The sequence below is a fragment of the Schistocerca piceifrons genome, chromosome 2, assembly GCF_021461385.2.
Source record: "Schistocerca piceifrons isolate TAMUIC-IGC-003096 chromosome 2, iqSchPice1.1, whole genome shotgun sequence".
Lineage (NCBI taxonomy): Eukaryota > Metazoa > Arthropoda > Insecta > Orthoptera > Acrididae > Schistocerca > Schistocerca piceifrons.
Window position 1 is genome coordinate 1,043,843,722 of NC_060139.1, and position 23,441 is coordinate 1,043,867,162.

At 42.8% G+C, this 23,441-nt stretch overlaps 1 protein-coding gene across 1 annotated transcript in view; it reads left to right on the forward strand.

The window, feature by feature from the left end:
• Window positions 1-23,441, forward strand: part of LOC124777091 (gamma-tubulin complex component 5) — a 159,405-nt gene that overhangs the window by 67,928 nt on the left and 68,036 nt on the right. The window contains exons 9-11 of the mRNA XM_047252369.1: window positions 1,621-1,829; window positions 6,668-7,010; window positions 16,828-17,047. Coding sequence (XP_047108325.1) covers window positions 1,621-1,829; window positions 6,668-7,010; window positions 16,828-17,047 — 772 coding nt within the window. The remainder of the gene's footprint in view (window positions 1-1,620; window positions 1,830-6,667; window positions 7,011-16,827; window positions 17,048-23,441) is intronic.

Here is a 23,441-nt window from a genome sequence, read left to right on the forward strand (position 1 = left end):
TTTTTCTCTTGATTTTCTATTCAAAGATTGACAGGTTCTCTTCATCTTCATCCTTTTTTGTGTAGTGCTTAAGGTTTTTGTCCTGTGTAACAATACTGGTACTTTCGATGCATTCTAGTCTTCAAGTTTGTTCTTAATTGACAGAGTTTTTGATGGCATTATCTGCTTCAGAGTGAAATATGTTATAGACTCATTGACAATATGTTCTTTAATTTCTTTTTTTATGCCTGTTGAACCAGGTGCCCCCTTATTTAAAATCTTACTCTGTGGCTGTGTTTCATTTTGCTACCTGTAAAGGTTCATTATTAGAGGTCTCTGTGGATACTTCCATCATTTAGTGTTCTCTGTGGTCAGTCCATAGTCCAGTCTCATTGGAATTCTTTGCTAAGTTGCAGTTTCTGCCATTTCTTCCTCTTACTCCACTAGGACTGCAATGTCATTTGCACATTTGAATAATTGTGTTCTTCCGTTTAGTTTCACTCTGCAGTGTTTTTCAAAATTTGTTTGTAAATATTTCACAGCTCTAGATCAGAAGGCCCTTGTTATAGGTCATAGATTTGTACCATGTGGCAGATATTTTGCCCCTATACTGAGCAATAAACAACCTTTGCATGTATATCACCCATATGACAGGATTTTACTCAATGGCAATGGATTCCTTGTCTGCAAGACAGAACTCGAGGATTTTATGAATCTTAGTGCACTAGACAAGGGTTGCATAGAGGCTTGTTCACGAATAACTCACTATACCAAGCTACAAATTTCACATGAAGGCACTGCTACGCTAAGGGGAAGAAAGTCATAATATCCTGCAAGCATGGGTTTTTTCAAAACATTATAAAGAAGCTGAGAGGTACTGGGAAAATAAATCTGCTTCCAGATAACATTTCAGCTTTTCCTGTCTTGTATGATAAACTTTTGTGAATGAAAAACAACAGGAAGAAAGACTTACTTGATGTGTCTGTATACCAGCTAAATTCTGTCAGTAGCTACCAAGTGAATAGTGGATCTGTCTGGCAAAATCCATTGATTGAGGACTGAACATGTAATGCTGACTGTACATCATTTGTGTAATTGCAACAGGAATGGCATTAAATTTTCCGTTATCTTTTGCTGCTGCTGCTGCTGCTGCTGCTGCTTGCGTTCAATAAACATTATGTGCTTTGATGCATTGTATTTTCTCAAAATAAAGTCTTTATTTTTGCAATAACTAACATAGAAAAACAGTATGTTGCAGTGGTACAAAGTTATAATTATGCAGATATAATGTTTTTCAGTGAGGAAAATTAAAATAGAGCTATTTGTGTAAGCTAGTGTAAGCAATTGTGTAATAACACTTACAAAAATACTCAGTGCCTGCATAAAAATAGCCCAGCTAGATAAGTATAAAACAGATTTGTTTGTTTTCCTGTAAAATTGGCGTTCTGTTAATTATAGTGTTGTTGAGGTGAATGATTCAGGTGTTGAATTTGTAGTATGCTTGAATACTGATAAGTAGTTAGATGATGTGTTCTTATTACCTTTTGAGGTTCTGCCACTTGAATATACAGTGTTGATTTTTAAAAAAATAATGTTTTGAGTAAGAAGAGTCTGAAATATTGATTTTCACTTGGTTCTCAGGAATGACAATGTAATAGATAGAACATGGGAAATGTGGGAGGAAGGCTTCACACTGCATCCTTACATAAACTGTCTCAAATCAAAAGGAATAGAGCCACTGCCTCTGCTGGAAGATGTTGCTGAAAAGGTCCTTCATGCTGGGAAAAGCATTGAATTACTTAAAAAATTGAATAAGATTGGTGATTTTTCGCATCTCAGTGACATGAAAGGTAAGTCTGAGTTTAGTATTTGCTTTTTGGGGATCAGTGACTATTTTTGTTCAGTTATGAATTTGGAGAAAAACTGCTTTTGGGTGCGAATGCAACCCAGTATCTGTGTTCAAATTTTTTGGAGGCATATATGTTCATGTTCAGCGGATCTAGAATTTGGAGTAATATGAATTTGTCATGCATATAGTCTCACAACTCAGTTAACTGACGTTTTGACAGTTTCTCAAATGTTGCTTTATTGTATGTTTATGGAATTTACCTAACCCACATTGAAACAAGTGAGCAGTTCATGTGACTTTTATTCAGCCTCTTTTGTGCTCTTACTGTGCAAATATTGCTGAACTTACAGTCAGCAAACACTATCACATAGGAGGCAAAATGAAGTATCACTCTCAAAGATATCTCACTCATTGTTTCTTCTAAAACCCTACTTAATTAATTTTGTCAGTTTATGTGTGTGGCTAATTTGATTTCATTCACATTTTGGTCTATTCCAATGAACTACAGTGTTATTAAAAGTCATGCATAAATAAAAAAGTATGAATCCCAAAACCCTAGAGGAAGCACCCAAATTAAAGAAAAGAAACCTTATGTATCCACTTTTGAGACTATATAGTTAACAGGTTCTACTTGCTTTAGTGGTGAAGCTGTTCTCCCATTCTTTTGCTGAGTATTGCAGAAGTGTAAGTTCTAACCATTTGATTTAAATTACCCTAAATTTTTGAAATAATGCAAGTCTGATACAGGGCCAGGTGCTAAGACAAGTGACTTTATGGACTTTTGAGAAATACAAAATGTGAAGATTACAATGTAATTTGGATCACAGTATTCTTCACTGGTGAATCAGTTTTGCACATGTGATGTTTCTCTATAGGTATCTGTAAGAAATCACATGGGATTATGTTAGGTCTGTTAGGCAGAAGTTTGATTGCTGTGAACACCAGCAACTGATTGGTGAAGTTATCTTTCTGAACAGATATATTGTTATGATGCAGATTAAGCCACACTCCTCCTTGACATTTTCATTGAAGTTCTTTGAAAACCTTTGATTTTGACTCACTCGCCACAAGCTGTCTTCTTTTGTCCCAAGATACTGTTGCAACATAACCAGTTTTGAAGAACAAAGGTGCCACACACTTCTTTCCGACATATGTGAGCTTCTTCACTTTTGTTGGGGAACATTATCAGCAAAGATCTGTCTGATTAATGATGGTTAGTTTCTGAATAAAACTGTAAATCCAGATTTTCTCAACAGTTATAATGTTGAAAACAAATGAGGAGTTCCTGTTGTGAAACATACTGGCCATTACTTGCACTGCTTAACACCATTGGTCTTTTGCTCTTCGATCAAAAATGAGGCAGCCATTGGGATGAAACTTCCTTTACTTGAAGAATAACTCATTTGTCAGATGCCACATCTGTTGGACACACGGTGAAAATTAGAGTGCAGATGACATGAATTTGATAGGAATTATTCGATGAACTACTTACGTCCTTTTTATAAAAATATCGAAGACTCCTGTCTTATTATGTGCATGGAATATGGAAACGTGGTTGGCAAGAGGACAGTGACACATCGACACACTTCGTAGTACCATTATAGGCCAAAATTGCGATTGTAACTAAATACATTAATAACAGTCCATGTGGCTAAAGTTGTAATTTCTAAAACATTACATCACAGTGATGCAAGTAAACAGGAAAAAAGATAAAACACTGTCACTGTTTTATCAAGAGATGCCAGAAAAATGATACAGTATTATGAAATTTTTTGTATGTTGCGGAATCGGAACATGTGGTGCACATTGAAAATTGGAGACTGTGGCTGTTCTGTGAAATAAGTTGTCGCTCGTGTACAGCAACCAGCCATGAATTGGTTTGAGGTTACTTTATTTAAAAAGTACAATTACCGGTTTTGAATTTTTCACAGTTCGTCATCAGACAGTTTTTCATGCCTTCTCAAACAAATTATACATCGGTTTCCTGTGAGTTGCCCTAGGATAAATAATAGTTCATAATTATAAATGTGTAACCAGATGGGCACATTTTATATTTGTGTTGGAATGCAACTTACTTGAAATGGGAGGGAGGAGGACAATGACAAAAAAACACAGTATTTTTAATTATGACAAATTAGAAATGGGAAATTCAGACTAAGTGAGTGATTACTGTGTTATAAACAGAAGGTAATTCAAATTGTAGAAGAACCTTTTCTATTTCTGTGTTTATGATGGCTACCACAAACACATTTGAGCTTGCAGGGAGAGACAAAAAAATCAGTAAAAGAAAGAAATGAAGTTTCTTTCAGAGCTAGGGAATTCTTTTTGAAGCACAAGGCAACCAACACCAAGGAACAGTTTGTACTGCAGACCTTGGTTGAAGTAATCTCTGACATATTTGGCCGCATATACTCTGCGTGCTGAGGGGGGTGGGGGGGGGGGGGGGGTCTTGCTTGACACGTCTCCGAAGTCTGAATGTCAGTAAGAGTCATAGGAAAAATCTGTTGAAATAATCATCTTGATGATGGTGTGACATGTTTCTTCAAATGCTTTGGTATTTCAAAATATACCACCCTTAGGCAAATCAAGTGTAAAAGTGGTTTTTGCATACACACTCTTAAGACAAAAAAAGATGACGCACCTCACACAAATTATCCAAAAGGGAAAGGAATCTGTGGATGTAATGTACATGTTCAAACTATGGGTTACAGTGTCAGAAAAATCGGATGTTTCATTCCAGAGAGAGAGCTTCACAAACTGAGCAAGTCAGGAATGCATTGACTCACCTCTGGACCATACGCAAGCAATTATTTGGCTTGGCATTTATTAACAGATTTGTTGGAGTCCCTCCTGAGGGATAAAATTCCTAATTCTGTCTAGCTGATGCGTTAGATTGTCAATATAATGAGCTGTTTGGAGGGCCCTCCCCATGGTGCTCCAAATGTTCTCAATTGGGGAGAGGTCGGTGACCTTGATGGCTAAGGTAAGGTATGGCAAGCATGAAGACATGCAGTAGAAACTCTCACCATGTGTGAGTGGGCATTATTTTGCTGAAATGTAAGCACAGGATGGCTTGTCATCAAGGGCAAGAAAACAGACCTAGAATATTGTTGATGTACCACTGTGATGTAAGGCTACCATGGATGACAACCAAATGGGTCCTGCTATGAAAAGAAATGGCACCCCAGACCATCACTCCTGGTTGTCACTCCGTACGTCAGGCAACAGTCAGGTTGGGATCCCATACCCGTCCAGGGTGTCTTCAGATCCATGTTCAACCTGGAATCCCTTTACTGGAGTAGAATTGTCTTCAGTTAAGAGTCCCACTTTGGATTGAGCCCCAGAAATCAGCAAAGATATGTCTGCAGACACAGTGCCCTCTGGAGGACATCCAACAACTCTTATCAAGCAATACCAAGCAGAAAAACTTCTTGCATAGGGGCGAAAGGTGGACCCACGTGTTTTTGTCGTGATCAGTTTACGGAGCTCTTTTTGTTCAATAACTCATACATTTTTTTCTGAAATTGTAGTAATTTGTACATCATATCAACAGATTTCCATCTGATTAGAATAATTCCTTCTTAGTGCACCCCCCCCCCCCCAAATCGCCCCCTCCACTGCTCTCTCTCTCTCTCTCTCTCTCTCTCTCTCTCTCTCTCTCTCTCTGTGTGTGTGTGTGTGTGTGTGTGTGTGTGTGTGTGTGTGTGTGTTAATACCCCTATCAAGGAGATACAATTTAAATCTTTCATGTGGCACCAAACAGAAATTTGTTGAAGTTTCCGTTACACAGCTATGATGTTTGGAAAGTATGCTAAGATTGACAGTCCTGCTACCTACCTCCATTCTGGATATTTGAGTTAGTATTGACTGTGTTAAAAATGATATGCTCTTTTTTAGATGGTCAGTTACTATAAAAAAATCAGTATCTTATAATTGAATCACATCTGTAAAAATTATTGGACAACGAATCACACCATTTTGACCTTGATCAAGCCTGTGTGCACGGTAAGTCAGAAAGGACTTTTCAACTTTGGCATGATGTGGAAATTTATGGAGATAACTTACAGAATTGGCAGCTGTGTCATTTTGTAGCAATTTTGACTAATGTAGTGCATTGATATCCCATTCTACCAGCAGGAGCGCCAACGTAGTGCACTGTTAAAATGGATATTATCACTGGTGTGGAGTCTGCTCACTATGTATTTTGGTTTCATGAAACGAACTGTGAAACAACTGTTCAGTGTAAATTTTGCAGTAAATATGCTAAAGAACCTCCAAGCAGACCTACAATTTATGCTTGGCAGAAGATCTTTGTTGAGACAGGTCGTTCACTGTGACATGAAAACCAGCACTTTCCAGGCCAGTAGATTGGCTGTGAAAGGCCACCATGCTCCCCAGACTTGACCCCACTGGGTTTCTTTCTCTGGGGGTTTCATTAAAAAAAACTATGTATGTTCTTCCCCTACCAAACAGTTTAGCCAACCTGAAAAATCAAATCTACACTGCTGTTGTACAAGTTACGCCCGAGTTGCTGCAACGAGTGTGGGAAGAAATTAGTTACCAGTGTGATGTTTTCTGCATCTCAAATGGTAGTCACATTGAACCAAAATGACACTTGACACTTTTATGTGAAACTTGAGGTTGTTTGCTACAAAATTACACATCTATCAACTCTGTGAGTTATCTCAATAACTTTCTATATCATTCCAAAGCTGTAAACTCCTTTTTGACTCAACCTGTTTATTAGAAGTGTAGTACATGCTTTTGTTCCAACCTATAGTTCAAAGAAGGAAATACTTGTTCTTAAAACATCTCATTTCTTTTTTTTTCCTGCTTCAGGTTCTTTATACAAAGAATTTTTAATTGCCATAATTAAGGAGCTACCTGTTGATGAACAGAAACAGAAAATTTCAGATAATCAGTCACATTTTAATGATGAAGATGAACATGAACAAACAAATGTCAAGAGAAATACCATTGAAGACCATACTTCACTGACACTAGCACATGTCAGTGTTGAGGATACCAGTGTTCCACAACAGAAGGGATTGAATCTTTCAGAAGAGAGACCATTACTTGATTATCCAATATTGGGCAAAATAGTGAAGAACTTGTTCCATGGGGAAGATAAGCTTGAGTGGCAAGACATAGGTCAAATGGAAGAGCAAGAACTCTTCGATAAGTGAGTATTAATGGCATGCATTTGTGCTGCCCCCAGCCCACACGCACACGTGCGCTCGCGCGCGCGCGTGCACACACACACACACACACACACACACACACACACACACACACGTACGTGCGCGCATGCACGCACGCACAGAGATAGAGATAGAGATAGAGATAGAGATAGAGATAGAGATAGAGATAGAATGATTTTTGTTTGTTTTGTCCCTGCCTGAAAGGTTGATTATTTCAGAAACATTTTATATAAATTTTCATTTGTCTACCTTTGCACAAAGTCTAGCACTTTATATAGCAAGCAGGAATATTATTTGTGTCAGCTCTCAGATGTCAAAATATTTGTTTTCAGTACAAATATAACATTAAGAAATGGAAATGTATACTATGTGTAAATGAGAGATCACTTTGATGATGTAACATTTGTCTAAAATGTCATAGGAATTTCATATATTAATGTAACAACTAAAGGATGTTTGTATTGATGTCACTGACTGAACATCAAATTTCGCCTTAGATCGGAATATGAACCCAGTTCACAAATTTGCACTGTTGTGGAACACTAAATTTTGATTAACTGAACGATGATCAGTTATGATCTAAATTAGTAGGAGACACACTTGACATCACCACTAATTGGCTGTTTATATGATGGTTGCACTTCACTTTCAGGAATTAATTGTACATCATAGATACACAGTATTTATATATGGAGGTTTCATGTTCTGAAGATGGAGTAAAACAAGCAGGAGTAGTACACTTTCTATTTGTTTCTGGAAATCATTCTGTAGCATAAAATTGTAATTTTAATAGTATCTTGCATATTGGTATCAGAGGCTGATTTCTTTCAGTCAGTTTCAGCAGATGTTCTCTTGGTCTTATTCTAATTGCTGCACAGTATTTTTGTCAGAACAAAATGTCAACTTAAATTGTTTATCACTTAAGTCCAAGAATTGGCTCACTCTTTCAGAGAACACCCAGTGAGCTCATTGGAATTAATTATCGTCCTCGGCACAAACATCGGGATAGTCAGAGTATACAAAAATAAAACATAAAGAAATAAAATGTAAAACAAAAATAAACAAATAAATATATAAATAAATAAAGAAGTAGATGTAATTGTCAGTGCTTAAGGCTCTTGAACACTAAATTGTGTCCACCATAGTGGCCTAGAAAGTTAGGAAAAGAGCAAGCAGCATTTCCGGCAGTAGGATTTCAGACTTAATACAGCCATATTTTCCTTATGATCAGTAGTCATTTGGCAGCTGGTAATTGATCTGAACCTGGTGTTTGCCATTAAGTGTTGCAGCCAGGTTGACATCAAATGCAAACCGATGCCAAGTGTGGCATCTTATCACAATAGGCTTTCAGCTGTTTGTTGAGCATGATGCAAATGTACATGTAACAGATAGTTGGCAATGGATTTAGGTGGGTTCCTATGCAGACTAATCTTCTAATAGTTAATACGTTTTAAGGCCATTGTCATTCAGTGATAAAGAGACTATCACACTGTAAAAAAAAAAAAAAAAAAAAAAAAAAAAAAAAAAAAAAAAAAAAAAGAAGAAGAAGAAAGGGATAAAAAGAATCATCAGTACTTACCAGGCATTCAATCGCAGATATGTGGATCCATAGTCCACCATGTAACTACTAAGCTGCCAATTAACGTCTGATTAACATCACATAGTCTATTTTTAAATGTTCTTGTTTGCCACCCCATGCTTCTTGTACATGGCGAGTGACACTCTATCGTAATTCAGACAATATTATGAAAAGAATAGATTGCTACTCACCATAAAGATCACATTGAGTTGCAGACAGATGTGACAAAAACACTGTTGATAGAAGTTTTGTGCCAGAGCCTTCTTCACAAAAGAAAATGCACATACATTCACACAAACTAGCACACCTCACACACGACTGCTTTCTCTGGCGGCTCTGTACAGAATGTAACTGAAACGGGTCAAATGAGAGCAGTAATCCGGAGTGGGGCAGGGAAGATTGAGGGAAAGCAGGGAACAGGTCAGGGACGAGGAATCAGTGCTGCTGGGTGGTGCGCTCAGGGACTAATGGTAGCAGGACAGTGCTGCCTGACGGCCTGACACAGTGTCAGGAGACCATGAGGGAATAAGAGCATGGGGGTGGGGGGGAGGGGGGGGAGGGGGGGGGGGGAGATGGAGAGTGGAAAGGAGAGCTGAAGAGAAGGGAGAAAGACTGGTGGATGCACTGCACCAAGCAGTGCACAATGAGGGTGATGGTAGTTGAATTGTGAGATGACAGAACAGGGGGCAGAAACTGTTGGGTGGAGGGTGAAGGAGCAATAGGGTACTTGCAGAGAATGTGTTTTGTGGATACCTCCCCTCTGTGCAGTTCAGAAAAGGTGATTGTAGAGGGGAGGTGTATGAAGAATGAGGTAGTGTCACAGGGCACCTTACTATCTATGTCCTAACAAACAACTACTTTTTCTAAGCTACTTCCCCTTCCAATCACAATCCCTTTCCACAGGGATCACATCCCTGTGGAAGAGCTAGACGAAAGACTTGCCCAGTTCACCCACTCAGCACCTGTTCCAGTCCTGTCAAAAGCTTAACCTACCCCGGGTCAACTTAGAAAGCAGCCATATCATGTACCAGCTCTGCTGCAATCATTGCTTGGCTTTCTATATTTTCACCCCTGCGAGTTTAGGGGTAAGAATAGGCCCGCGGTATTCCTGCCTGTCGTAAGAGGCGACTAATAGGAGTCTCAACTGTTTCGGTCTTTAATGTGATGGTCCCCTAAGGGGTTTGACCACTCTGTTTCAAAATTTTCCATTAGTGCGTACCATTAGGGGAAGGACACCTTACGTGGTGCTTTCTATATCCATCTTGTCCTAAGATCTGGCACACCCGATATTGTCATGGAGTTGGACTTACACCGAGCTTCCGGCCACATCAGCTGCAGTGTGTTCCGGGTAGCATACATTCCCTCCATTGTGCACTTCCATCTTTGCCCCCATGATATACATGGTTATTTGACACCCGACATCCAGCACGGAAGTCAGTCCGTTGTGGTGGCGTCGTCGTGTACCCTCTTGGTGATAGCCCCTGACTACACAGGGATTGCACTGCTGATGCCTGAGCTGCTACCTCCCCATGTATGCCAAGGAGTAGGTGCCTATCCCTCTGGGGCATCAGGACTCCCGGCAAAGGCCATCCTGCCAGGTGGTCTTTGCTGTGGCTGGGTGGTGCCTGTGGGGAGAGCCCCTGGTTGGAGTGGGTGGCATCAGGGCGGATGACCCGCAATGAAGCGTGGTATATCATCTCTCACTTGTGGGCCTCCACCAGCAGTCTCTAAGCGATTGAGGTCTAACCTCAATGGCAAGAAATATGATCCGAGATCATTTCCCTCCCTGGCCACTCCATGGGAGGAACGTATGGCGAAAGACGGCAGTGCAGATCATTCACCCCGGTACCTCGTCTTTACATGAGTTGATGGTGAATCATTTATGCCGACCAAGCCTCAGTTTTTTGTGGAGCATATAGAGGACTAGTTCGGGGAGGTGGAGGGCTTGTCCAAAATGTGCTCTGGTTCAATTCTAACCAAAACAGCATCCTCTGCCCAGTAATGGAGGTTGCTCACTTGTGACAAGTTGGGGGGATGTTTCAGTTACCATCTCACCCGATAAGAGTCTAAACATGGTCCAGGGTATTATATTCCACAGGGATCTACTTGTGCAGTCAGACGATGAACTACGCGCCAACCTAGAACAACGAGGTGTTCATTTCATCTGGCGCGTCCAACGGGGTCCGAGGGATAATCAGGTGGCCACCGGTGCCTTCATCTTGACCTTCGAGGGTGATGTCTTACCCGAAAAGCTCAAGGTGATGGTTTACCGCTGTGATGTGAAGCCATATCCCTCCTTCGATGTGATGTTTTAAATGCTGGAAGTTTGGGAATATGTCATCCTGATGTACTTCCGGCATCACGTGTCGAGATTGTGGACGCCCTTCGCATCCCAATACTCCATGTGCCCCGCCTCCCATCTGTGTTAACTGCAGAGAACACCATTCCCCCTGCTCGCCGGACTGCCGGGTATTCCAGAAAGAATGGAAGATCGTGGAATATAAGACCCTGGACCGCCTGACCTACACTGAGGCCAAGCAGAAATATGAGAGGCTACATCCTGTGCCAATGACCTCAACCTACGCTACTGCTGCAACAATGGTTCTCCCATCTCCCGTGTCGTCACGTACAGTTGGCTCTATGATCTGTCAGCATCCACCGGCCCCCTTGATTGTTGGGGGTCACTTCACTCCCTGTTGCTCCCGCTCCATCTACTTAAGGAGCAACACCCCCCGCCCCACCCACCCACCCATCGGGGACATCAGTTCCCACTTCCCAACCGGAGAAGCATAAGACTTCTTAGGCTCCTCCCGCCAGGAATGGGTCCGTTGGGGATCTCCCTTCGCAAGTTCCGCCCAGCAGAAAAGCGGACATCCGCAAGTGGGTGAAACAACCACCGGTCACTGGTTGTAGGGCCTCACGGTCGTCGTCTGTCCCTGAGACTGACCCAGTGAAGCCCTCCCAGCTTGAACCACCGAAGGCAAAACGCAAGAAGCAGAAAAAGAAAAAGGTTCCCAAAAATCCCGACATTGCAGTGGCACCTGTCTCACCGCTTCCTACAAGCTTAGCGTCAGGATGAGGTCGAGATTCTGGTGTCTTCTGAAGACCTGGATCTCGCTGGACCCTCGGACGCAATGGATGTCACTCGCGCGGGTACTGAACCAGTGGCAGCAAGTGACACAGCGGCGTAATCTGCTTCCCCAGTCCTTTCATGCCTTTCTCAGCCAAGGACAATGTCCTCCTCCAGTGGACCTGCGGCAGTTTCTTCCACCATCTTGCTGAGCTCCTACAACTTCTCAGCCTTCACCCTTTCTTCTGCATTGGTCTTCAAGAAACTATGTTTCCAGCGATGAGAACCCTCGCCCTCTGTGACTATCGGGGTTATTGTAAGAACCGGGCAGCTTATGAAAGGATATCTGGTGGCGTCTGCATCTATGTCCTTCACTCTCTTCACAGCGAGTCTGTCCCTCTACAAACACCTTTGGAGGCTGTCGCTGTTCGGGTGTGGATGCCACAGACTGTTACTGTCTGCAGTCTCTGTCTTCCACTGGATGGTGATGTCCCGCAGCGTGTCTTGGCTGCGCTGATAGCCCAATTGCCGCCACCTTTCCTGTTACCGGGCGACTTCAACGCCTGTAACCCTCTGTGGGGTGGGTCAGTGGCAACAGGTTGAGGTGCCACCGTTGAGCATGTATTGACACAGCTCGACCTTTCCATTTTAACTGATGGTGCCTTCACACGTTTCAGTGTGGCACACGGCACGTACTCCACCATCGACCTTTCGATCTGCAGCCCTAGCCTCTTACCATCTGTCCAACAGTGTGTGCATGACGACCTGTGTGGTAGTGACCACTTTCTGTCACTGCCACAGCATCTCTCTTCTGGGCGCCCTTGCAGATGGGCTATGAATAAGGCTGACTGGGACTCGTTCTCCTCCATGGCCGCTATTGCACCTCTTTCTAATCAAGCCATTGATGCAGTGATTCACTTGGTCACCACCGGCATCGTTACTGCGGCAGAATCTGCCATTCCCCGTTCTTCTGGGTCCCCTCGGTGGTGGACTGTGCCTTGGTGGTCACCTGCGATCGCCGAGGCGATTAAAGATCGCTGGCGGGCGCTCCTGCATCACAAGTGACAACCCTCAATAGAGTACCTCATCGCCTTTAAACGACTGTGTGCACGGGCCCGCCGCCTTATTCCCCAACACAAGTAGGAGTGCTAGGAACGGTATGTCTCCACCATTGGCCTCTATATCTCTCCATTGCAGGTTTGGGCCAAGATTAGGCACCTCTATGGCTATCGGGCCCCTGTCAGCGTCCCTGCGCTCTGAGTAGAGCAGTTTTTACTGACTCCGACGTAATTGCAAACTGCTTGGCAGAGCATTTTGCTCTGAGTTCCGCTTCTGCTAATTACTCACTGGCTTTCCGCTCCATTAAAGACCGGGTGGAACCTCGGAGCCTTTCATTTCCCACCTGCCATCCTGAATCCTTCAATGTTCCATTCAGTAATTGGGAACTCCACAGTGCCCTAGCTGCTTGCCATGATACAGCTTCTGGGCCAGATCGCATCCACTGTCAGATGCTGAAACACCTCTCAGTGGACTGCCAGCGACGCCTCCTCACCCTTTACAACCGTATCTGAGTCGAGGGTGAGTTTCCGTCACAATGGCGGGAAAGCATTGTTATCCCCATTTTGAAACCTGGCAAGAACTCATTGGAGGTGGACAGCTACCGCCCCATTAGCCTTACCAGCGTTCTTTGCAAGTTGCTTGAACGCATGGTGAGCCGGCGGTTGAGTTGGGTACTCGAATCTCGGGCCCTTCTAGCTCAGTCTCTTCTAGTCTCAGGGTGGGTTCCGTAAAGGCCGCTCTGCCGCCGACAGTCTGGTGAGCCTGGAGTCAGCCATCCGTACGGCCTTTGCCTGCTGTCAGACCTCGTCGCTGTCTTTTTTGACATGCGGAAGGCGTACGATACGACATGGTGCCATCACATCCTCTCTACGCTTCATGGTTGGGGTCTTCGGGGTCCGCTGCCGATTTTCATACGAAATTTTCTGTCGCATCGTACCTTCTGCGTGCAAGTCGCGGCCTCCCATAGTTCCTCCAAGTTCAGGAGAATGGGGTACCGCAGGGGTCTGTCTTAAGTATCTGCCTGTTTTTAATTGCAATTAACAGGCTCGCTGCGGCGGTGGGAACGTCTGTCTCAGCTTCCTTGTATGCTGACGACTAGTGCCTCTACTATAGCTTCATTGGCACTGCAGCTGCTGAACGTCAGCTGCAGGGCGCTATCCGCAAGGCGCAGTCTTGGGCTGTAGCACATGGCTTCCAGTTTTCAGCTGCCAAGACTTGCGTTATGCATTTCTGCTGGCGACGCACTGTTCACCCTGAGCCGCGGCTTTATCTTGACGGCAAACCTCTTGCTGTGGTGAAGACACATCGGTTTCTTGGTGTGGTTTTGATGTCCAGTTGACTTGGCTTCCACATATTCGGTAGCTTAAACAGTTGTGTTGGCAGCATCTTAATGCTCTGCGATGCTTGAGCCACTCCAGCTGGGGTGCCGACCGATCTACCCTCTTACGGCTCTACCAGGTGTTAATCCAGTCCCGTCTGGATTATGGGAGCCTGGCTTATGGTTCAGCATCCCCTTCTGCATTGTGGGTGCTGGACCCAATTGTTCACAGCGGAATCCGACTTTTCACTGGTGCTTTCCGGACCAGCCCTGTGAACAGCATACTTGTGGAGGCAGGTGTCCGTCCACTGCAGTTACAGTGTCAGCGTTTACTGGCCGCTTATGCTGCACCTGTTTGTAGCATACCCGGGCATCCAAATTATTGTCTGCTGTTCCCTCAGTCGGTCGTCCATCTCCCAGAACGTCGGCCCTGGTCGGGTTGTACGATCACAGTCTGCGTCAGAGAGCTTCTCTCCGAGCTTGGGGTTTTTCCTCTTCCACCTCCTTTCCGGGGCCCCCTGCGTACACCCCCATGGTGTGTGCCCCGCCCTTGCCTTCGGCTTGATTTGGCACAGAGCCTGAAGGACTCACTTCCTCCAGAGGCCTTCCGCCACCGCTTTCTTTCCATCCTTGCCACGTATCAGGGCTCTGGCGTTGTTTACACTGTTGGTTTGATGGTTGCTGGTCATGTCGGTTATGCTCTCACTCTAGGGGACCATTACGAACAATGCTCATTGCTAGCTGGCTGCAGCATTTTCACTGCTGAGCTGGTCACCATCTTTCGTGCCCTAGAGTATATCTGCTCCTGCTCAGGTGAGTCCTTCATTATCTGTAGCGACTCCCTGAGCAGTTTACGAGCTATTGACCAGGGCTTCCCTCTCTCTCGTCTGGTGATGGCTGTCCAGCAGGCCCTCCACACTCTTGCCCGTTGTGGCTGCTCTATGGTCTTTTTGTGGACCCCTGGTCATGTCGGCATCCCGGGCAATGAACATATTGACCGCCTGGCTGAACAGGCCACCAGTGAACAAACTCTGGACATTGTCCTCCCGGAGACTGATTTGCGGGCAGTGTTACACAGCAAAGTTTTCACGCTGCTATCAAGGAGACGACAACTGTGTGGCGGTCATCCATGCGAGCCACTCGCAGGGACTCTGTTGTCCTTTGTCGGCTCCACATTGGCCACACCCGGCTGACGCACAGATATTTACTGAGCCGTGAGGACATGCCTCTATGTCGCTGCGGGGTGGCTTTGATGGTGGTCCACATTTTGTTGGCCTGTACCCTTTTAGCGGTGCTCAGGCAGACATTTGCGCTGCCTGATACGCTCCCTGCCCTTTTAACAGATGACACTGCCATGGCAGGCTTAGTTTTGCATTTTATTCAGGCAGGGGGCTTTTATCACTTAATCTAAGTGTTTGTCCTTTTTTGTATTGAGTCTGGCCTTTGGCCTACGGTTTACGACTGAGTTTTTAATGTGTCTCTCGGTGGTTGGCTTTTCCCTTTTAGTCTCTATGGTAGGCCAACCACTGTCACACTCTGTGTGCTTTTAATTCCTTTTGTCTGGCCTCTGTCTAAGTCTTTCTTGTCCTGTGTTGTCTGTCGTCTTTTCCATTGTTTTTTTTTATTCTGTGTGGGTGTTCTAAAGTTTTAGAAAAAGGGACCGATGACCGTAGCAGTCTGGTTCCTTTAATCCCACAAACCAACCCACCAACCTTTCTATATTTTTATGACTACCAACCAGCTGTCCACCATGATGAATGGTCACCGCCGAACTCTGGCTAAGAGCAAAGTGTCCCACCCTGTGGGACAACATGCAGCTGATCATAACATGCTTGATTTCAGTGGCAGCTTCACAACCAGGTCGTCTTGATCCTCCTCTCCACTACCAACTTTTCTGAACTGCTCAGATGGGAGTTATCCTTACAACATGTTCTTCAATCCTGAAATCATCCCAACCTCAACCTACAGGAACCTACTGTCCCCACACCCTCCACCCAATTATTTCCACGTCCTCTGTCCTGTCTCCTGTCTCCTCCTCATAGTTTTCCTCCCCCCACCCTCGTTGTGTGCTGCTCTCTGCTGGTGCACTCACCACTCTTTCTCCCTTCTCTGCTCGTCTCCTTTGTACTCTGTTTTCCACCCTGTCACTTCCCCATAGCCTCTTGACACTGCACCTGGCAGTCCTGTCCTACCACATCTAGTCCATGCACGCTCTGTCAGCCACTGCTGATTGCTCTTCCCCCACCTATACTCTGCTGTCCCTCTCCCTTCCCTGATCCACTCCATATTGTTGCTCCTGTTTGATGCGTATCAGTTGCAGTCTGGCTGGAGTGCTTGCTTGTGTGAAAGTGTGAATGTTTTTCTTTCTGAAGAAGGGTTTGGCCGAAAGCTTATGTGTAACAGTATTTTCGTCGTGCATGTCTGCAATTCAACATATCATCTTCATGGTGAGTAGCTATCTATCCTAATTCATATTGTGGTTCCATCCCAGATTTTCCATTTATTGATTGTTCTGTTAAAACAGAATGTCTAGTTGGTAACTGTACAGTTCTTAACTTCATTTGATTTTAGGAAGATTCATTGTAGTATAAATGAATTATAAGCAGTAAAGCCAGTGCTATTAAGTGAAGTTGTTTTCTTCATGGTGAACAAAATATTAGAATTGATCCTAGGGTAACACTAATTTCCGTTATGTTTTAGGCATGTTGTTGATACAGTTTGTTGTTATATTTTTGTGCTGTGTAACAACATATAAAATTTTTTTAATTACAGGGTTATACAGAAACTGTCCTCTGGATGTTTCCCTGTAAAACCGTTGTTGGAATCTGTATTCAGCTACTTCATTTATGAGAAACATGGTACTGCGTGTTCACTAGTGAAAAATATATTGCATTCTGAATACAACATTGCAGTTCAGCTCTCTGTTGTAAGAAATATTTATCTCATGGAGGGAAGTGACATGGAAAAATTCTGTTCACATGTATTCAGGGAGGTATGATTACCATTACTTATTTATTTTGTTTATTTATTTGCTGTCTGTATAACAATCAGGTCTCAGGCATGTCATGGTTGTAGTTCACATGTACATTGAGATACAAGGTTGTACTAATTATTGCACTTCTCTCAGCAATGAAAGATAAATGCATAAATTGATATAAAAAGTGAAGATTGAAAATTATCACCTTTGTTTTACAAAAACAAACTTAATGCTATATGCACTAATACCTTTACAAGGAGACTTACAGTATTTCTTTGTTACTAAATGCTTCAGTTTATTCTTTAAAGTATTTAGATTAGCTATCTTAAGATCATGTGGATCTGTTGTAAAAAAAAATTGTTCCTATTGCGTGTGTACTGCAGTTTACAGCTTTTTTTTATTACTTCTGTGGAAGTTTCCCTTCACTGTCTATTGTCATTATGTACACTCTTCGACATAAAACTCGACCGGCGGCCGGCCGCTTCAGAGGCTAAGTCTGCGCCGATCACGACATGGGACAAAAAAACTGGCCAACTTGCTAATTCTCTAAGTCCAGTTATCTGCACAATCTGGCAACACTGTAGACCGCGGCACTTCCTGGAGGAAAACTTGTCCCATGATAGAGAAACCCTAGGCTGATTAAGCCTGTGTTCTAGCGGTAGCGTGCGTTGTTTCTGTTCATAATGACAGTGGATCGAGAGCAGCTGGCATAAAATATTTTTATAGCCTCCTCTGTCTGAATGCTGAAGACGTGAATGTAATGGTAGCGCAGATTCAATCTATTTCGCTTTCTGACACACCGATATCAAAATTTTATCCAGTAACGATTTTGCGGCAGATTTCCTGCAGACTGTCCTCCTCTGGACACCGTATGCGGCAAAGCTCCGGGATCCATTTGCTGGCTACTGGCAGCGGCCATGGCGACAGCAGCGGCGCTGCACTCCCCCGTTCTTTATCGAAAGCGCCTGCTACTGCTCATCGCTTTTGATGATTTAAAACGCTTTATTATTAAATGTTGCTCCACAGAAAATTTCTACAATTTCCATTCACGCTCAAAAGCAATGGAGACAGACGCCCTGATTAGTAGGCGGGTATTATATTACATTAATCGGCAAGAGCTGAGTATGGCCCGAAATTAATTTTATAGACTGGGACGAAATTAAACCACCTCACCACATTCGATGAATTTATAAATGCTTCATAGCTCGTTTCTTTTCCTTTCAAACTCAGTTATTTGTGCAACTTTTGGTCAATGTTTGGATGTTTTCGTCAAGCCAGAGTGAGCGTCTGTGGTGTAAAGTGTATTACAGTTCTTGTTTCATTCCTTATGGTAAGTCTATGCGATAAGCTGTGTGAATACCTTGCAATGCATGCTCTGTAGCAGTGCAGGAACACTGCACATTTGGAGTTCCATGTATGGGTTCATGAAGTATTTATTGTTGATCGGAAGTGATTGTTAAGGTCATCAGATTTAAACCAGAAAAATTTGTCATTTTGAAGGTTTCAGAGAATGGAAAACAGTGTTAGAAAAAACGTCTACAGTTAAATGCTATTGCAAAAATTTAGAAGAAGGGAACTATATTAATCAACATGTGCACTTCATAAACAACCTTCTGACATGTTAGACCTATATGACGAACAAAGCTCAAATTTTAAATCATTGACAGTCGGTTTGAATCTTTTCAGGACCTATTTTACAGTGAAGCACCTTGGCATTTGCAAAGCAGACATCCATGATATTAACTTAATTTACTATGTCAAAATCGGACGAAGATTGATGTTTAAAGGCATTCTTCAGATTTCACATAAGGAATTTTTACTAGCAGTTTGCAACTCCATTAATTAAAATAGAAAATAAAAGGTTGTAGTCAGCGGCTTCTACCGTGATTCGAACTGGTATGTCATATAGTACGAGCACTGCAACGCACAAGGGAACCTCTGAGCTAACGACACACTGGCAGCAAGAGGCGGACTATAGTCACTACGATGTTGCCTGAGCCTCAAAACGCAACCTTAAACACACAAACAGAGGAGGAGGAGATTACTGTTTTAACGTCCCGTCGACAACGATGTCATTAGAGACGGAGCACAAGCTCGGATTAGGGGGAAGGATGGGGAAGGAAATCGGCCGTGCCCTTCCTAAGGAACCATCCTGGCATTCACCTGAAGCGATTTAGGGAAATCACTGAAAACCTAAATCAGGATGGCCGGGCGCGGGATTGCACCGTCGTCCTCCAGAATGCACACACAAACAGGTGTTACTTATGTGAAGAACGCCGTTCTTGGAGTCCAGAAATTAAATACACTTTCTAATTGTGTCATCTTACAGTGGATTATATCGTACGAGTCTTCGATGTGGAAAACAAATGTCAAGTGAATTTAGCGAGGTAATGCCGGCCTACACCCGGAAGTAAATGCACTATCAGAGTGTTGACAAATACTTGCTACGACGCTGCCATTTCTTGGCGCTCTAACGAGGCAGCTCTTCAACGAAATGCTTCCCGTGATTCTCCGATACGGTTCTTCAGAGTGGAGACGCGCGCGCACGTTTAGTTTTTATGCGGCGTTCTCCCCTGATGGTTTCTGATGTCGCCTTGTGGGCTATTTATACATTTGGGACCTTCAATTATCATTAATCTAGAATGATACAAGTTTCAGCTTCCGGCGTGGAAGAAGGCTGTTGACGCCGACATTATATCATTTCAACGTAGGGAAAGCAAAACGGATCATTCAATGATTCTCATTCAACATAAAGCATGTGAGATAATTTTCCGTAACGTTCATAATCATCTAAAAATACAAACAAAGTAAAAATACACTGGAAGCTTATTCGAATTGAATATAATGTAAGATACCAAACGCTTTGCACCTCGATGTCGAATTTGTCCACGTGCAATCTTTTGCAGCATACCCATAGAATGTCATGATTACCACGAGAATGAAGAAATATGTTGGTAAGGATGGAAGCAAGAAGAGACGCAGTCAACAAATATTCGATTCCTCATGGCATTCATTTCATTTGAGACGTAAGAAGAGGTAAAGCGGGAATTTACATTCGTTAACACGTAAGATATGCCGCACATATTGATAGCGAGGAAGTCTGCGTCTTCATACGTTTCCCCCTTGAAATCTATATGCTCTATTATATACTAAGTAGCCCGATCATTGTTTCAGTAATGTTACCCTCTTGTTTGACCCCGTAACGATGAACAGATTCCAAATGCATGTCTCTGCATGAAAGTAGCTGTTTGAACCCTTCCTGGGTTGTTTTTTGTGTTTTATTGCTTGGAATTCCTGAAGCAGACGACTGTGCCTTCCCACCTTGTGGGTTAGGTCTCAAAACTAAACCGCTTTTTATCCAATGGCATAATTTATTCAGACAGCATCAGCAGAAGACTATCAAACAAAGCCTTCCATTTACAGTTGCAACACTCTAACCAGCACTGACCGAAGTGTAATCCACGGTCATGGTCCGAAATTAGCGGCTGTCTACTACTGTGGCAAAGTCCGTACTACACTTTCGATTCCGCAGCACCATTTTATCTGGCAACACTGTGTAGTTGCAGAGTTGTGCCAGCATGTCTGTCCTCACACTGTCAACTTTATGTATCTCAATTCTCCTGTGGCGTAGGTCACGAGGAGCCAAAGTAAATGAGTGTATTCTGCATGACGTAACATTCAGTATCCCCTACTTTCATAGCCACTCTTCATGTACATCGATACCAAATAGGAATGTGAAAACTCTTGCGAGTGAGAGAATGACAATAACAATCGTAACAAGAACAAGCAAATAATGAATGATGTTTATTCCAACGCAGAACGAGAATGGCTTTAAATATAAAAATCTATATCTATATCCATATCTATTGATCTTTAGTTGGCACAATGCAAATATATTCTTAGCATTTAGTTACTGAATTTAGTTCTGGATGTTTGCAGAGAAAAGGAAAAGTCGGTACTTCTTGCTAGTGTAATATAATGTGAACCAGCAACTACCCTTTCCTTAGAACACGACTCAAGCAGGTCCTCAAGTAGGTACCAAGGCACTGCTGCATTCTGTTCCCTGACATTGCTCTGATGACGGTTAATGCAGATAGTTCCGATTATAAAATACAAAACTTATTGCAGGTTAGTTCCTAGGATAGTAACATTAAATTTGTGTTGTAGATGGCACATGAACGTGATGATTATCCATATTACTCATCAATATAAAAAGACAATAGTATGGGAATTTAGCAGGATTACTCAACATGAATTCTGAAATTGGGTGACTGACCGCACAGGTGCTAAACGTCGTCAAGAGTATACGATGTCCTAATCGCATTAGGAATATGAAGATCGTCTTCGACAGCTCGCAACTTTCACATTGCTATCTCCACCCTAGTACAGACAGCCCTCGGTGGAGTTGCACTACGTTGCCGATGTAATGGAAGGAATTCAAACCGACAACAGACCACATATTGAAAAATACAAGCGAATACTCTTGCAGGGTAAGCTTATTGTAACTAATCTAAAAATTATTGGAGAGGAACATTGTCCTATTCAAAAAAAGTAAAATGTTACACACTGTTGATGTCAAACGGTCATTATCTATGTCCTGTCTTGTGTCCCACTCATCTATAATATCAAGTGTACTATCAAAATGATTATATATAATTAATATGAATATAATAGAGGGAAACATTCCACGTGGGAAAAATATATCTAAAAACAAAGATGATGTGATTTACCAAACGAAAGTGCTGGCAGGTCGATAGACACACAGACAAACACACACACACACACACACACACACACACACACACATAAAATTCAAGCTTTCGCAACCAACGGTTGCTTCGTCAGGAAAAAGGGAAGGAGAGGGAAAGGCGAAAGGATGTGGGTTTTAAGGGAGAGGGTAAGGAGTCATTCCAATCCTGGGAGCGGAAAGACTTACCTTAGGAGGAAAAAAAGACAGGTATACACTCGCTCGAGCGCGCGCGCGCGCGCACACACACACACACACATCCATCCGCACATACACAGACAAGAGTTTTCTCTTTGCCTTTACAAATGTCTACTTATGTCTGTGTATGTGCGGATGGATATGTGTGTGTGTGTGTGTGTGTGGGTGTTTGTGTGCGAGTGTATACCTGTCCTTTTTTCCCCCCTAAGGTAAGTCTTTCTGCTCCCGGGATTGGAATCACTCCTTACCCTCTCCCTTAAAACCCACATCCTTTCGTCTTTCCCTCTCCTTCCCTCTTTCCTGACGAAGCAACCGTTGGTTGCGAAAGCTTGAATTTTGTGTGTGTATGTTTGTGTTTGTCTGTGTGTCTGTCGACCTGCCAGCACTTTCGTTTGGTAAGTCACATCATCTTTGTTTTTAGATATATTTTTCCCACGTGGAATGTTTCCCTCTATTATATTCATATTAATTATATATAATCATTTTGATAGTACACTTGATATTATAGATGAGTAGGACACAAGACAGGACATAGATAATGTCCGTTTGACGTCAACAGTGTGTAACATTTTACTTTTTTTGAATAGGACAGTGTTCCTCTCCAATAATTTTTGGATTAGTTACAATAAGCTTACCCTGCAAGAGAATTCGCTTGTATTTTTCAATATGTGGTCTGTTGTCAGTTTGAAGGCCTTCCATTACATCGGCAACGTAGTGCAACTCCACCGAGAGCTGTCTGTACTAGGGTGGAGATAGCAATGTGAAAGTTGCGAGCTGTCGAAGACAATCTTCATATTCCTAATGCGATTAGGACATCGTATACTCTTGACGACGTTTAGCACCTGTGCGGTCAGTCACCCAATTTCAGAATTCATATTGAGTAATCCTGCTAAATTCCCATACTATTGTCTTTTTATATTGATGAGTAATATGGATGGTCGTCACGTTCATGTGCCGTCTGCAACACAAATTTAATGTTACTATCCTAGGAACTAACCTGCAATAAGTTTTGTATTTCATAATCGGAACTATCTGCATTAACCGTTATCAGAGCAATGTCAGGGAACAGAATGCAGCAGTGCTTTGGTACCTACTTGAGGACCTGCTTGAGTCGTGTTCTAAGGAAAGGGTAGTTGCTGGTTCACATTATATTACACTAGCGAGAAGTACCGACTTTTCCTTTTCTCTGCAAACATCCAGAACTAAATTCAGTAACTAAATGCTAAGAATATATTTGCATTGTGCCAACTCAAAGATCAATAGATATGGATATAGATATAGATTTTTATATTTAAAGCCATTCTCGTTCTGCGTTGGAATAAACATCATTCATTATTAGCTTGTTCTTGTTACGATTGTTATTGTCATTCTCTCACTCGCAAGAGTTTTCACATTCCTATTTGGTATCGATGCACATGAAGAGTGGCTATGAAAGAAGGGAATACTGAATGTTACGTCATGCAG